The sequence below is a fragment of the Poecilia mexicana genome, unplaced genomic scaffold (genome assembly GCF_051168715.1).
Source record: "Poecilia mexicana isolate PSO_F unplaced genomic scaffold, ASM5116871v1 scaffold_8, whole genome shotgun sequence".
In the NCBI taxonomy this organism is placed as follows: Eukaryota; Metazoa; Chordata; class Actinopteri; order Cyprinodontiformes; family Poeciliidae; genus Poecilia; species Poecilia mexicana.
Window position 1 is genome coordinate 17906101 of NW_028263377.1, and position 12259 is coordinate 17918359.

The following is a 12259-nucleotide window of genomic DNA, read 5'->3' on the forward strand; positions in this document are numbered from 1 at the left end:
TAAAAAGTTACCAGGTTTATCAACTACGTAGCAGTTTGGCTCCAACTCCTCCACTTGTCCTTTCTATATTCTTTGCATGAAATGTTGAATAAATATTAATGTTTCCACATATCATCTCCAATGTCTGCTGGACTTCGGGTTGCGCCGTGTCAGCTGTTTGGGATTCCCCTCCATAATTTCCCCTCAGAAATCAGGAGGAGAATCCGCGCTTTCTGATTGGCTACCTGTCACATTCAGCGTTAAGCTCCCAGTCGGGAAAAACCCCTGATTTAGATCGGAGCGGCCACGACGATCTAAATCACACTAAATGATGATCGGTTCACCAGCGACAATCTTAGATCGGCCAACGTTCTAAGATTGTCGTAAGGGAAAAATGGGGGCAAAAAAATCGTGTGTGAACTTTTGCATTAGGGTTAGGGTTTAAATCTAGTGATTACTGAAGGGCAATACAGACTTCATAATCTGGACTCTTTTGGTTGAATGCAGTATTTATTTCCACTATTGCTTTATATTGTTTACTTTTTATTCAAGTACGTTTTTTGTTAATGGAGACTGAGAATCCATTTTATTTTTGTTTTTGGTTGTTTTGTTTATTTAGTTTATCAGTTTCTTTTGAAAATAAAGTGCATCTATCTATGGCAGGAAATAGTATGCATTATTACGTCATTTCCATTAAATCAGTGTCAGAAGGTCTTGAAACAATATTATCGCTTATCGCAATAATTTTTTTAGACAATTAATCACTCAGTAAAATTTGTTATTGTGACAGGCCTATATACAGTTGATGCTCATTTTAAGATGTATGGCGGGACAATTAAAAACTGAATCATTCATGTGCTTCTTTTTTTTTTTTTTAAAGCTTAATATTGTTCCCCAGGTCAAGAATAAATCAACAGGCTGCTTTAATATTCCAGCACAATTTAAAATAAGGCATAAATTATTCAGATACATAAATTAGTTTCAGTCTTTACTCATTTTACAATGACTTTCTGTAAAAGCTAAAATAAAATAAAAAATCAAAGACCCAATTTCTTCTCCATTTCCTTCTTTAATATGTTCTTCTTGATCTAGAGAAACAAACAAACAAAAAAAAAAGTTTAGCTTTACTACTCAAGCATGAATTATGTTATATTGGCTACATTTGTAAATAATGGCATTAAAGCAGCTCTCCTACCTTCCCAGAGACAGTTAGTGGGTAACTGTCTACAAACACCACATAGTGTGGAATCTTAAAGTGAGAAATCTAAAAGAAAAAAAACAAACAATTAAATAATTAAAAATCATTTTGGTCTGTTTGGATGTACAGTATGTCCATCTTTTCTTACCTTCCCTGTGCAGAAATCTCTTATCTCCTCCACAGTGGAGGTCTGGCCCTCCCTCAGCCTGACGCAGGCGCACACCTGCTCACCCAGCCTCTCGTCTTTCACTCCAACCACCTGGGAAGCCGAGCGTCTCTTTAGTTGTGCTGTAGTTTGCGCTAAAAATAAAATATTTAGCGCAAACAGCTCACCCTCGGGGAGTTTTGAAATCTCACCTGCACCTCCAGAACTTTTGGATGCTTGTGGAGAAATTGTTCCACCTCAGCGGGGTAAATGTTCTCCCCTCCCCGAATGATCATGTCCTTCATGCGTCCCTCGATGTAGCAGTACCCCAGACTGTTCAGGCTGGCTGTGTCGCTGCACGGAAGAAGTAACTCACTCATAACTTTAAAATTATTACAAAAAAAAACCATCTCTAAATTTAAAAACTCATCTTACCCAGTCCTATACCAGCGATCCTCAGAGATGACCTCTCTGGTTTTCTGAGGATCGTCCCAGTACCCGAGCATCACACAGTAACCTCTGGTCATCAGCTCCCCGGAGGCCCCCAAAGGGACAATCTGGCCCGAGTTGGGGTCCACTATCTTGGCCTTGAGACACACATTTTGGCATCTTGTTAGAGTGTGAAAAAGCTCAGGGTTTGAGCAGCTGCACTGTTTCTTTGCACCAAAAAGGTCCTCCAGGATTTCCTTCTACCCATATTCCAAAACATTCTTGTTGTTCTCCAAAATTTGCCCTTAGATGATTATTTGCATGCAAGGTTTTCTCTTTATTGATGGACTGGTGACCTGTACAGGGTGTGAGGATTGAGTAGGAACTTAACTGGATGGATGCAAAGGAAAGCATACCTCAGTGTGAGGCATGATACACCCGACAGTGTTCATCTTCAGATCATCATTGTCTTGAGGGAACCCCAGGAACGTAAGAGGGCTGTTTTCAGTAGTTCCGTATATAATCTGTAAAAAGATTAACTTAATCTACTCTCAGGAGCTCTTTGACTGTCACACATTAAAACAATTAAATCCTCACAGTTATTTCTTTCATGTTCATGTTTGATATGAGCCGCCTCAGGATCTCAGGGGGGCACGGAGAGCCTCCTATGAGACCTAAAGCAAAGACAATACGTCACTCCAAATTCAACAAAACCAACTAATCTTGACTTTTTAAGTCTCTTACCAGCTTCGACTGATGACAGGTCATACTTGTGTAAATCACGACTGAGCAAGTCAGTGTACATTGTGGGAGTGCCATAGACAAAATTGCACCTAAAGCGGAGGAAGGTATGATCAGCAATCATTGAGAGTTCTTGCTACTGGACGCACTATGGACTCTGAGGAGCACACTTTTCATTCTGGATGGCCTCTAAATTGGCAGAGCTGTTGTATGCAGAAGAAGGGAACACGAGCGTGATGCCATGAACTGCCATGCTCATCCCTCCAATCACAGAGCCGAAGCAGTGGTACATAGGCACAGGCACACACACTCGCACCTGAGGCTGATTGTCAATAATAAACACAGTTATTCAAATCAAAATGTGTGGTTTACATACACCAGACAAGTGTGGACTCACTCTGCGATCGTAGCCCATACGGAGGCCCACGTAATATGCATTATTTACAATATTGTTGTGGGAAAGAGTGGCTCCCTTTGGTTTCCCAGTGGTACCCTAGTGCCAGTGAAGCAAGAGAAACGTGCGTCTAGGTAAATATGTCTCGATATGCTATCACATCGCTGCATGTGAAAGGTTTCGTAATGCAGTTTTACTGAAGTGAACTGGATGTTGATGGGATCGTCAAAGGACAGCTGGCTCTGCAGGTCCGACAGCTGCTTGCAGTGCCAACTCTCCGCTGCCTGCATCACGTCGTCCACGTGCAGCATCCCTGGCTGCCTGTTGTCGGTCACAATGATCATACGCAGCTCTGGCACCCTGGAAGATCCAGAAACAGATTCTTTGAGCTGCTGACAGGATTAATATGATTATACATTTTAAATAACTAGGGCAAGATGTCCAACATCCGACTCTGGTGCCGTTTAAATAATTTAGTGTGGCCTATGACAGCAGTTCAGAAATTATAAGAATTTGGCTCCCTGGAAAAGTGAATCGGACTCGATGCAACATGCTGGGTTTCCTTTCAATAACTAATTGAACATGCTGATATGCTTCACACCTAGAATCAGTTGGAATGCATATATGATTGAACTCAAATTATTATTTTTGTAATGTGCCTTGAGACAACTTTTGTTGTAAATTAGTACTACATACATAAACTGATTTGATCTGAATTGAATGAAATTGAATTGATGAATGCACCATTTATTTATGCTGTTGCTAGAAACTGTTGAAAACAACCTGGAAAAAAAAAAAAGATAAATGCCTTTTTAATTTTAAGGCAACTTTGCAAGACTCTTTTGTTTATGTTTCAAATCCACAAGGGTTTTCCAAGTTCTATTCACAAATTTTGCTGCTTAATTTAATTAAAATATTGCTTTTTGAGCTAGCTGATAGGCTAAACAAACATCATTTTTAATTTGGGGGGGAAAAAAAATGCAAACCAATTTATGACCCAAAATACTTTTGACTTGACAAGTTTGTAAAAAGTTTGGACATTGTAGATCCTGTTCATCCCTAAATATCAACAGTGGAAGGACCATAACGTAAAATAACGTTTGATTGTGTCAAACCTGGAGCTTTTGATCGTACTGGGTGGCATCGACTCGATTCCTGGACAAATCTCCCGCAGCATCTCGCAAAAGTTCTGGCTTTTAAAGCTGGTTGGACACAACACTGCTTTACACTGCACCTACGTACAGGCAAATCTCGGTTCTAATATCGATTTGAAATGATTTGTTTAAAAGAAAAATCACTCTGCACTTCTTCTTTTTTTTTTCTTTACCTTTTGCAGTGTAAACGCCAATTCGTCTACTTGATAGGCTGGGTTCAGTGACACCTGTAGGCACAGCAACAAGGTTTGTCAGGGTGGAAAATTTAAACAGCAAACAACTTCAACACATTAGAAACAAAGAGCGAGGGCACACGTTTGAATCTGTTGCCTTTTCATTTTTATTCCGCATGGTCTGAATTATACAACCAAGTAATGACGTCGGACTGTTGTAGACATCAGACAGCTTCTGGATATTTAACCAAGTAAAGTACATTTAGGTTTTATTCCACTGTCTTGTCTTTCTCCTGCAAACATCACGTTAGTCAAAGATCAAAGTCATTTAACTGAATGTTTAAAAAAGAAAATTGTTGACTTAGGTGATCAGTTGTTCTTTGAGTGTTTATCTGGTTAGAGGTGCATCATGGTGTCTGCTTTCCTGGCTCTCTCCTCCACTCATCATCTTCCTCTTTCTATCATACACACACTGCGCTCAAAAGATTCCCGCAACTACATTAGATACCCTGCAGTAAAAATAGATTCTGCAGGGGTTTTTTTTTTTTTTTTTTTCAAAACGCCGTGTTGACTTTTTCAGGGAGAGATTGTGCTAAAGATAGATGATAAGAACTGGCTGGGAGCGGATATCAAGGACGTTGTTTTAAACCGGGGGGGGAAAGTACAAGATAACATTCTGTTCTTAATGTTTGCAGAAGGAAACGTTACCTGTTGTGAATTTTACTAAATGTTTTTAAGAAAAAGTTTTATAGCTTCTTCACAGGCGTCACTTTTGGTGTTGAATATAATTATTCATTATTAATGCAACTTGGTCCAAATAAATAAAATCAAACAAAAAAAATGAATAAACAATGCAACTAGAATTATGTTTGTGGTTACCAAACCTTGTGGTAAGGTACAACTTGTGATTTTTAGTTATCTATTTATTCATTTGACCAAATATCAGTGTACATGTATGTCCATTTTTGAGTTTGCATGTTGCATTTTGTTTGGAGGAAATCCACAATAAATTCAAAGCTGTGCCTAACATTTTTTAAATTCATTGAATATGTGTTCAGAGTTATAATGAATCAGTAAAATTAACAAACCGCTGTTGGGACTTCTAAATATCTGAATAAAATTGCATTTTATGGGAAAATGTCATATGTGGAAAATGATAACCTGGTAAACTTCCAGCAGCACAACTCTCCCCGTAAGTCACTGAAAGGTTCAACGTCCATCTGACTTGTAAATACAGACAGATTCTACACTGACCAGGATAATTCCGGCCTTAGCTGAAGCAAACTGGAAAAGGATCCATTCGTATATGTTGGGAGCCCAAATCCCCAGTCGATCGCCTTTCGTCAAGCCCAGAGCAAGCAGGCCAGCAGCAGCCGTGTCCACCTTGTCAGGAAGAAATGGTAGAAAGTGGGTTGACTGCATGCAAGATTTAGAAAACCTAATCAAAACGGGTTAAATCTGAAACCCACATCTGTCTGGAACTCAGCAAAGGTTTTCCTGATGCCGTCCTGTAGAAACACCACGGCTTCACGGTCAGGATAGTGTCGGACCGTAGCTTCCAGGCTCTGACTTACAGTCAGGGGAAGCAAGGAATAGGAAGAGGTGCCGTGGACGTAGCTGGTGGTCAGGGATGGTTTGTGAGGTGGACTGTCTACATGGAGAGACCTGGCAAAGATCAAATTCACAAATGTGTGCCTTGTCATTTCAGGGTTTTGACTGACTGCAGCTTTAAAGATTTTTTTTAAGCAAATCAAACTTGGGGAAATTTGCAGGAAACTGATTCCTTAATTTGCATGACCACAAAAAAAAAAAAATCTGCTTTTAATTATCTAAGCTGATGGGCAGAAATCACAAGTTTTCTGTTTGCAAATGCAACATTTCTGACACATTCTGGCATGACAGAACTTAAACACCACTCAACGACCTTATATGCTGTTAAACCCAAAACACTATTTATTATCATTATTTTTTTTATCTTTAAGAGTAACTTACCGAAGCAAAACCGTCCCTCCCGGTTTCCACGCCCTGCCATCCAAACGTCGGAAACCGTAAGCGCAGCAGAGCCTGAGCAGTGGGGAAGAAATCTGTGCAGACATGGCCTTCAGGCGCCGCAGCCAGCTGGATGTGAATGCAGTCAGGGTCCGTCTGAGCAGCAGAGTGTTCTCTGCAACGCTGCTGGTTCACTCTGGTTTGATTTAATTACAGCATGTGTAATAATTAACTTATATTCTCAGTCGCTGCATAAGTACACACTTGAAAAGATAACAAACTCCTTTTTAAAAAAAATAAAAATAAAAAAAAAATTTGATTTCACATACCAGCATCTTTCAACCAGATATTTGTTCATCAAAATCATTTTCCAACAACAAATAAATATTGTTGTAAACAATATTGTCAGTTTAACCCTTTTTGGAGAAGATTAAGCAGGTACCAAACTCTGAAAGAAAACAGTCTCGTTTGCAAAGAAAATATTGAAATATCCACATCAGTTTTGAAATATGATGTTCCTTAAAACTTTTGGAGTTTAAGAAAGGAATCGGCCCAGAAAATGTGGCGAACTGATATGTTGGTCAGAATATTTTCTTTTAATAAACAGCAAATATTTACTGTGAGCTAATAAGAAGCTAACACAACAGGAGTAACCATCTCTAGAGTTTTTCTAATTTTGTCTCGTTTAGGAATGTGTTTATGTTTTGTTTGTATGTTGACTTGCGTAGACCTCGATCGGTAGACGGCGACTTTTCAAACACTGGGTGTTCTGTTTACAAGACATTTCTTGTTGGTTGTTTGTACTTTAGAAAATTGTTTATTTTCTTTTTTTTTAAATTAGGTTCTGAAACATGAATCTGAAACAGACCATGCTTCACAGCGAGCCGTCAACTCTCTGGCCTTTGCTCAGAGGATCGTGTTTAACAACTTCGAGATAAGAAGTGATGCTATTTCTGCAACGTTTAGTCATAGAAATGAACAAGTTGGCATTTTAAGTTCATGCTCCTACGTACAACGTGCATCTATCTGCTATGTCCATTGCATAACCAATGAGCCCAACATGTAAGTTATTCTACAGAGGAAGGAAGCCACACATGCATGGGGGAGATCATGCAAACTGTGCACACGAGGCCCCCCGCTGGAATTTGAACCAGGGACTTTGTTGTTGCAAAACAATGGTGAAGAAAGCTGCTATATCATGCAGCACATGAAGGGCCAAATTGTTAATGTTCTACTGTATACTAATAAAAAAAATAGCAATGTAATAATGCAACAATGTAGATGTTAAAAAAAACAGTTAGGTTTATTAAAGAACAAAATTGTATTAACCTTTAAACACCAGACTTTACAGTTTCTACCTTAAAACCTTTGTAATGGTCAAGCCAAAGCCTGATAAAACTACACTGGCATGACGTTACCTTGCAGTCTTTTGGTTTAGCTTTAACTTTCAGAGGCAGCAGGGAGAGCTCACCCATTCATGCAAGAATCTCCACCGGCTGGAGCTTTTCTGAAAGACCTGATGTGAAATTTACGGCCGACGAATTTGACAACTTTACTTTTTGTGGCGCTTTATGTGGCACTGAAAAGTTCAAGAACCGTTTCAATAATTCTTTTTAGCGGCATAGTGCTGGTTCTGAAATAAAGTATGTGCTATGCATCACTTAATGTTATTTTTATTATTATTATTATTATTATTATTATTATTATTATTATTATTATTATTATTATTATTATTATTATTATTATTATTATTATTATTTAGTTCAGTCCCTTAAAGACTCGGTCTAAAAGCATGAGCATGATGTTTGCGATAGCATGTTAAACAATAACTGAATTGATTCAACAAGTGCAGCAACAAAGACTTGAAATGTGAGACTGGTTTACATTTACCTCTGTAAATGTAAACCAGTAAACTTTGATACTTGGCACACATTTCCAGTCAGCAAACCCTCTTTGCACTCTTTCTTTTAATCCTTCAAATCAAACCCTTCCTGAATCTGACATGTGCTGAAATATAATGAGGTATTTTAGAGGAGACTTTCAGTTTTCTGTACCAGGAGCACAGAAGCAAACGTCTCCTCTTTATTTAGTTTCCTGTGTGACTATGGTTACCCTCCCTTGCACTTAAATTAATGTTTTACTCTAACACAAAGTTTACACAGAAACATTAGACAACACCAAGTCATTCATCAGTCTTTGGGGCCGCTTGTCTGCAGAACAAATTATCTACCAACCCGTCATTATGCTGTGTCAGTCTTATTCAGACTTTGTTATGACTACAGCATAAATCTACATTTCACCACGAATGGAAATGTGAGCAGTCTCTCTGGGACTGGTGCAAAGGCTTTATATATATAACGGCCGTTTCCTGCACACGCACTGCACTGTCATTATGGCTCAGGCTGTGGGTTAATACTGTACATAACTCCATTCATCAGTGGAGAGTTGACCTCAAGCTGGGAGGAAACGTATCTGGAACTCACTCAGCATTGTTATTCATTCTCTGTAAGGTCACGGCAAAACTCAGAAAATACCTGAGCCAGTGCTCAATGCGTCCTGCAGAGGGCGGCAGAGCTACAGGAAAGAGACAAGCTCATTGCGGTTTAGCTGCTCATGTTTTTATTTTGCTCTGGTCGATTTAAATGAAAAAAAAAAAAAAAAAAATTCACACCCAAACCTTTGCAAAACAGTAAATTGCTGTAATTTCTCTCAGATTTTACACATTTCCCCCCCCTGAATCTAACACTTATAAATTAGGTACAAAACTTACAAAACTGTCATCATAAAAAGAACTTTGGCATGCACTTAATAAATGAAATGTGTTCACGGATCTGCAGCTTTAGCCCAAAATCCTGCATGCCTCATGTGTTATTTATTTGTAGGATGAAGTAAGTAAGAACATTATTTACTTAAGAATGAGGACATACAAAGTTTTAATACACACATAAAGGATTTATGTCTCAACAAAAAGCAGTTCCTCTGAGTTTCCTCAGATTTTTATGTTCCAATAAAATCGAATTTTATGGGGGAAAAAAACTTCAACAGGCTTTTAGCTACATTTGCATATAATACAAATAAATGCTCATTTGTTTGTTTGAAAATACAACGGTTTGTGCCACTGATTTGTATTTACCCTACAGATTAATTGTTTTTTTCTGCCATTATAAAACTATGTCATCTTTTGTGTTTTGGTTACTCGTTTAGATGGCTGCTCTTACTCTCCGCTATCACCACATGCCTACTGAGGGAATGCTGCACAGTCAGTAAACAGATGCATTTCTCTTGGCTTCTTTAGACAGATGACTGATCAACTTAATTTGACTGCAGGCACTCTTCTTTTTCTTAAATTGTATGTAAATTGATTTGAATCTGTGATTAAAATGAATTGGAGTGGGTTTGTATTCAGTTTGACCCAATGGGATTCTCAATAGTTATGTATGAATTAAAAGAATTGTCTTATAACAGGCACTAATGCCTGTAGGGACAATGAACTGGACCATTTCTCACATCAGTAAACAAATCCTCCTAGTAGTTTGCACTTAATGCTAAACTGTTGCAATAAGTTTTTCAAAAATCATATATTATTCAATTCATAAAATGTTTTAAAAATAAATTACTAATTTTAAGCCGTGCATGTAATTTCATGAGGATTTTTTTGAGTTCAGAAGATAACGGCAGGTAAAAAATGATCAGAGTTATCCCTGATAACTACAACAGCTTTTATAAATGGGAGAAATACAAGGGTAGAAATTATCAACAGGTTGCAAAAGTAGCTTCTAAGTCCTTAGAATTTCTTTTCATTTTCAGAGTCCAGTTAAACTGCAGTCTCAGCAGGACCTTTGAAGGTCTAAATGTGAATAAAAGGTTGATTTTAGCAGGTATTCTGTTTATTCCCACAAAATATCTAAGTACAGATTCCACAACAGAATGAGCACAAAGGATTTAAACACATCCAGACATAATAATAAGGGGGGGGAAATATGCATAATCTCATTAGCCACACCTCTGAAGCATTTAGTTAAAGGAATACAACCACTTTGGTATGATTGCACAGAAATATGGAATGTATTATGGATATATTTCCACACACTCAGTTAACAAACACATATAAAGAAACCATAAGCCATAAGCGAAAAAAAAAAGAAAGAAAAAAAAAGAAAAGTCCCCCTCTTATAATTTCAGAACATTTCACATTTTAATCAGTGCTTCTCTGCTGGTGCCAGACACAATGTCAATGTCTCAGTCTCCGTGATGAACACAAACATTTTGGTCCCATAAAGAGACGGTGTTGAAGTTTGAGAAGAGCCCCGGCCTTTCAAATGACCTGACGCTCTGATATCGTCACACTTTTACTGTCATCACACTTTGGGTGGCATCTGTGTGCCTTTCGTGCCGCTCCCTCGCTGATTCCCTATTTCAGGCAAGTTGGGCATTCCACAGCAGAGCGGCGATAATCCACCTAAAGCTCCACAATATGTCACCAGGGAACACTTGTCTCTCTTCAGTCTGTAACGGAGTAAACTTTCATGACTGTGGTTCAGCCTGTGGATACCATTCCAATGAGATCTCTCCAAGAACTATTTTTCATTAAGTTTTTTTTTTTGTCTTCCGGCTTTATTAGGACCAAAGCAAAACTCGCTCGAGGTTTTGGTCGTTCGCTGTTCTCAGTAATCAGGTCAACCTTTGACCCTCTGCGACGCGAGTGGCTCGCGAGCAACCCGACAGGTTCCTCACCCCCCTAATCGAGGGTCACTTGCTGTCACCTGTGCTTTTTAAGCTGCTATGCATGCATGCGTGTGCACATACATGCAAGCGTGTGACCCCCTGCAACTCTACTTTCCCCTGCCTCAGCCATTCTTTCCCCCCGATGAGCATTCAGCTGTTGCCAACACTTGTCCACTTGATAACTGTTGCCATAGCTCAGGAACTCGGCACACTGTTTAACAAGCAGTAATGGTTTTAATGAAAACCTCATGTGCCTGAAAGTTCTGAGTGATAGATAATGCGGAGGTAAGACTTTAACACGCTCCACACTTCTCAATTTGGTTTTGAGCTAAAATTGCACAGTTGCGCTTCAAAAAAAAAAAAAAGTATTCCTACTTCTTAAGCGTTTTTGTTACATCCTAAGTTACAACCGTAAATGTCGTGTCTTATTTGGACTTTAAATAAAGCAGTGCATAATTGTGGCTTGCAGGAAAAAAAAGAAACATCATCCATGCTATTTAGAAATAGTCTGAAAAGTGTGGCATACATTTGTATTTAGCACCAAAAAGACTTGCAACCTTAACTGCAGCCAGTGATGGTTGCTGTGTTTCTGTCAGCTTTGTCTTTTATGTTTTTTTCAAAATGACTCGGGTTCAGTTGCATTGGCTTGACAGTGTCTGTGTGAACATCATTTTTTATGTTCTCTCTTAGTTAGACGGTGACTCGGTTTCAGTCATTGTCCTGGCTGATAGTGTGCCTCCAAATCTGACGAGTGCTGTACATTTGTCCATGAATTGATACCCCTTTACTCTGATAGCCCTAAATAAATTGCATTGGTACTAATTCTCATCACTGGTCACTCAGTTCGAAAAGGACATTTGTGTGTAATTTGGTCTCAGTATAAGTTCAACTTTTCTTTGAACGCTTTTTACGATGTGAGCAAAAAGCATCATAAGAGCCAACTAGGTAAATATACCAGACAGTTCAGGGTGAAGACATTTTAACCAAGGTTTCGTTATGAAACGTGCCAAGATCTGAAAAGGTCAAAGTAGAAAATAGAAAACTAGATCAACCCTTGCTTGCAGTTTAGAAGTTAGAAGATGAAACCATAACCGAGCTTGCAAAGTTTTATGTCTCGCAGAAAATTAACCTCAGATTAAACTGTGAAACATGGCAGTGGGACCATCGTGCTCTTGGGGGATTCATTTTTTTCTTTGCAAGCAAAGGGAAGCTGGCAAAACAGAACAGATGGCACGAAGTACAGGTCCAGTCCTGGCAGAAAACACACAAAAAAAGGAGGATAACTACATTAATATTAAATGATGCATGTTTATGTGTTAGAATGGACCAGTT

The 12259-nt window shown here is 38.7% G+C and overlaps 1 protein-coding gene across 1 annotated transcript; it reads right to left on the reverse strand.

Annotated features, from left to right (window-relative positions):
• Nucleotides 1-901: 901 nt before the first annotated feature.
• LOC106925888 (medium-chain acyl-CoA ligase ACSF2, mitochondrial) lies at nucleotides 902-6819 on the reverse strand. The gene is made up of 16 exons (XM_088008400.1): nucleotides 6212-6819; nucleotides 5683-5908; nucleotides 5468-5596; nucleotides 4214-4267; nucleotides 4002-4120; nucleotides 3084-3246; nucleotides 2890-2985; nucleotides 2663-2814; nucleotides 2496-2584; nucleotides 2349-2425; nucleotides 2168-2275; nucleotides 1758-1909; nucleotides 1535-1676; nucleotides 1326-1436; nucleotides 1175-1243; nucleotides 902-1067 (listed from the first exon to the last, which is right to left on the reverse strand). Exons 1-16 carry the CDS (start codon nucleotides 6307-6309, stop codon nucleotides 1017-1019), a joined length of 1836 nt encoding a protein of 611 aa, XP_087864526.1. The 5' UTR covers nucleotides 6310-6819; the 3' UTR covers nucleotides 902-1016.
• Between the last annotated feature and the right edge of the window lie 5440 nt (nucleotides 6820-12259).

Bases quoted from the DNA above. Each gene is read 5' to 3' on its own strand.
- LOC106925888 (XM_088008400.1), bottom strand. From the start codon at position 6,309: ATGTCTGCACAGATTTCTTCCCCACTGCTCAGGCTCTGCTGCGCTTAC. The intron at 2,585-2,662 runs GTGTGCTCCTCA...CCTCCGCTTTAG, and splicing joins GAGGCCATCCAGAATGAAAA to GTGCAATTTTGTCTATGGCA. The intron at 1,910-2,167 runs GTATGCTTTCCT...GTGTGTCTCAAG, and splicing joins GTATCATGCCTCACACTGAG to GCCAAGATAGTGGACCCCAA.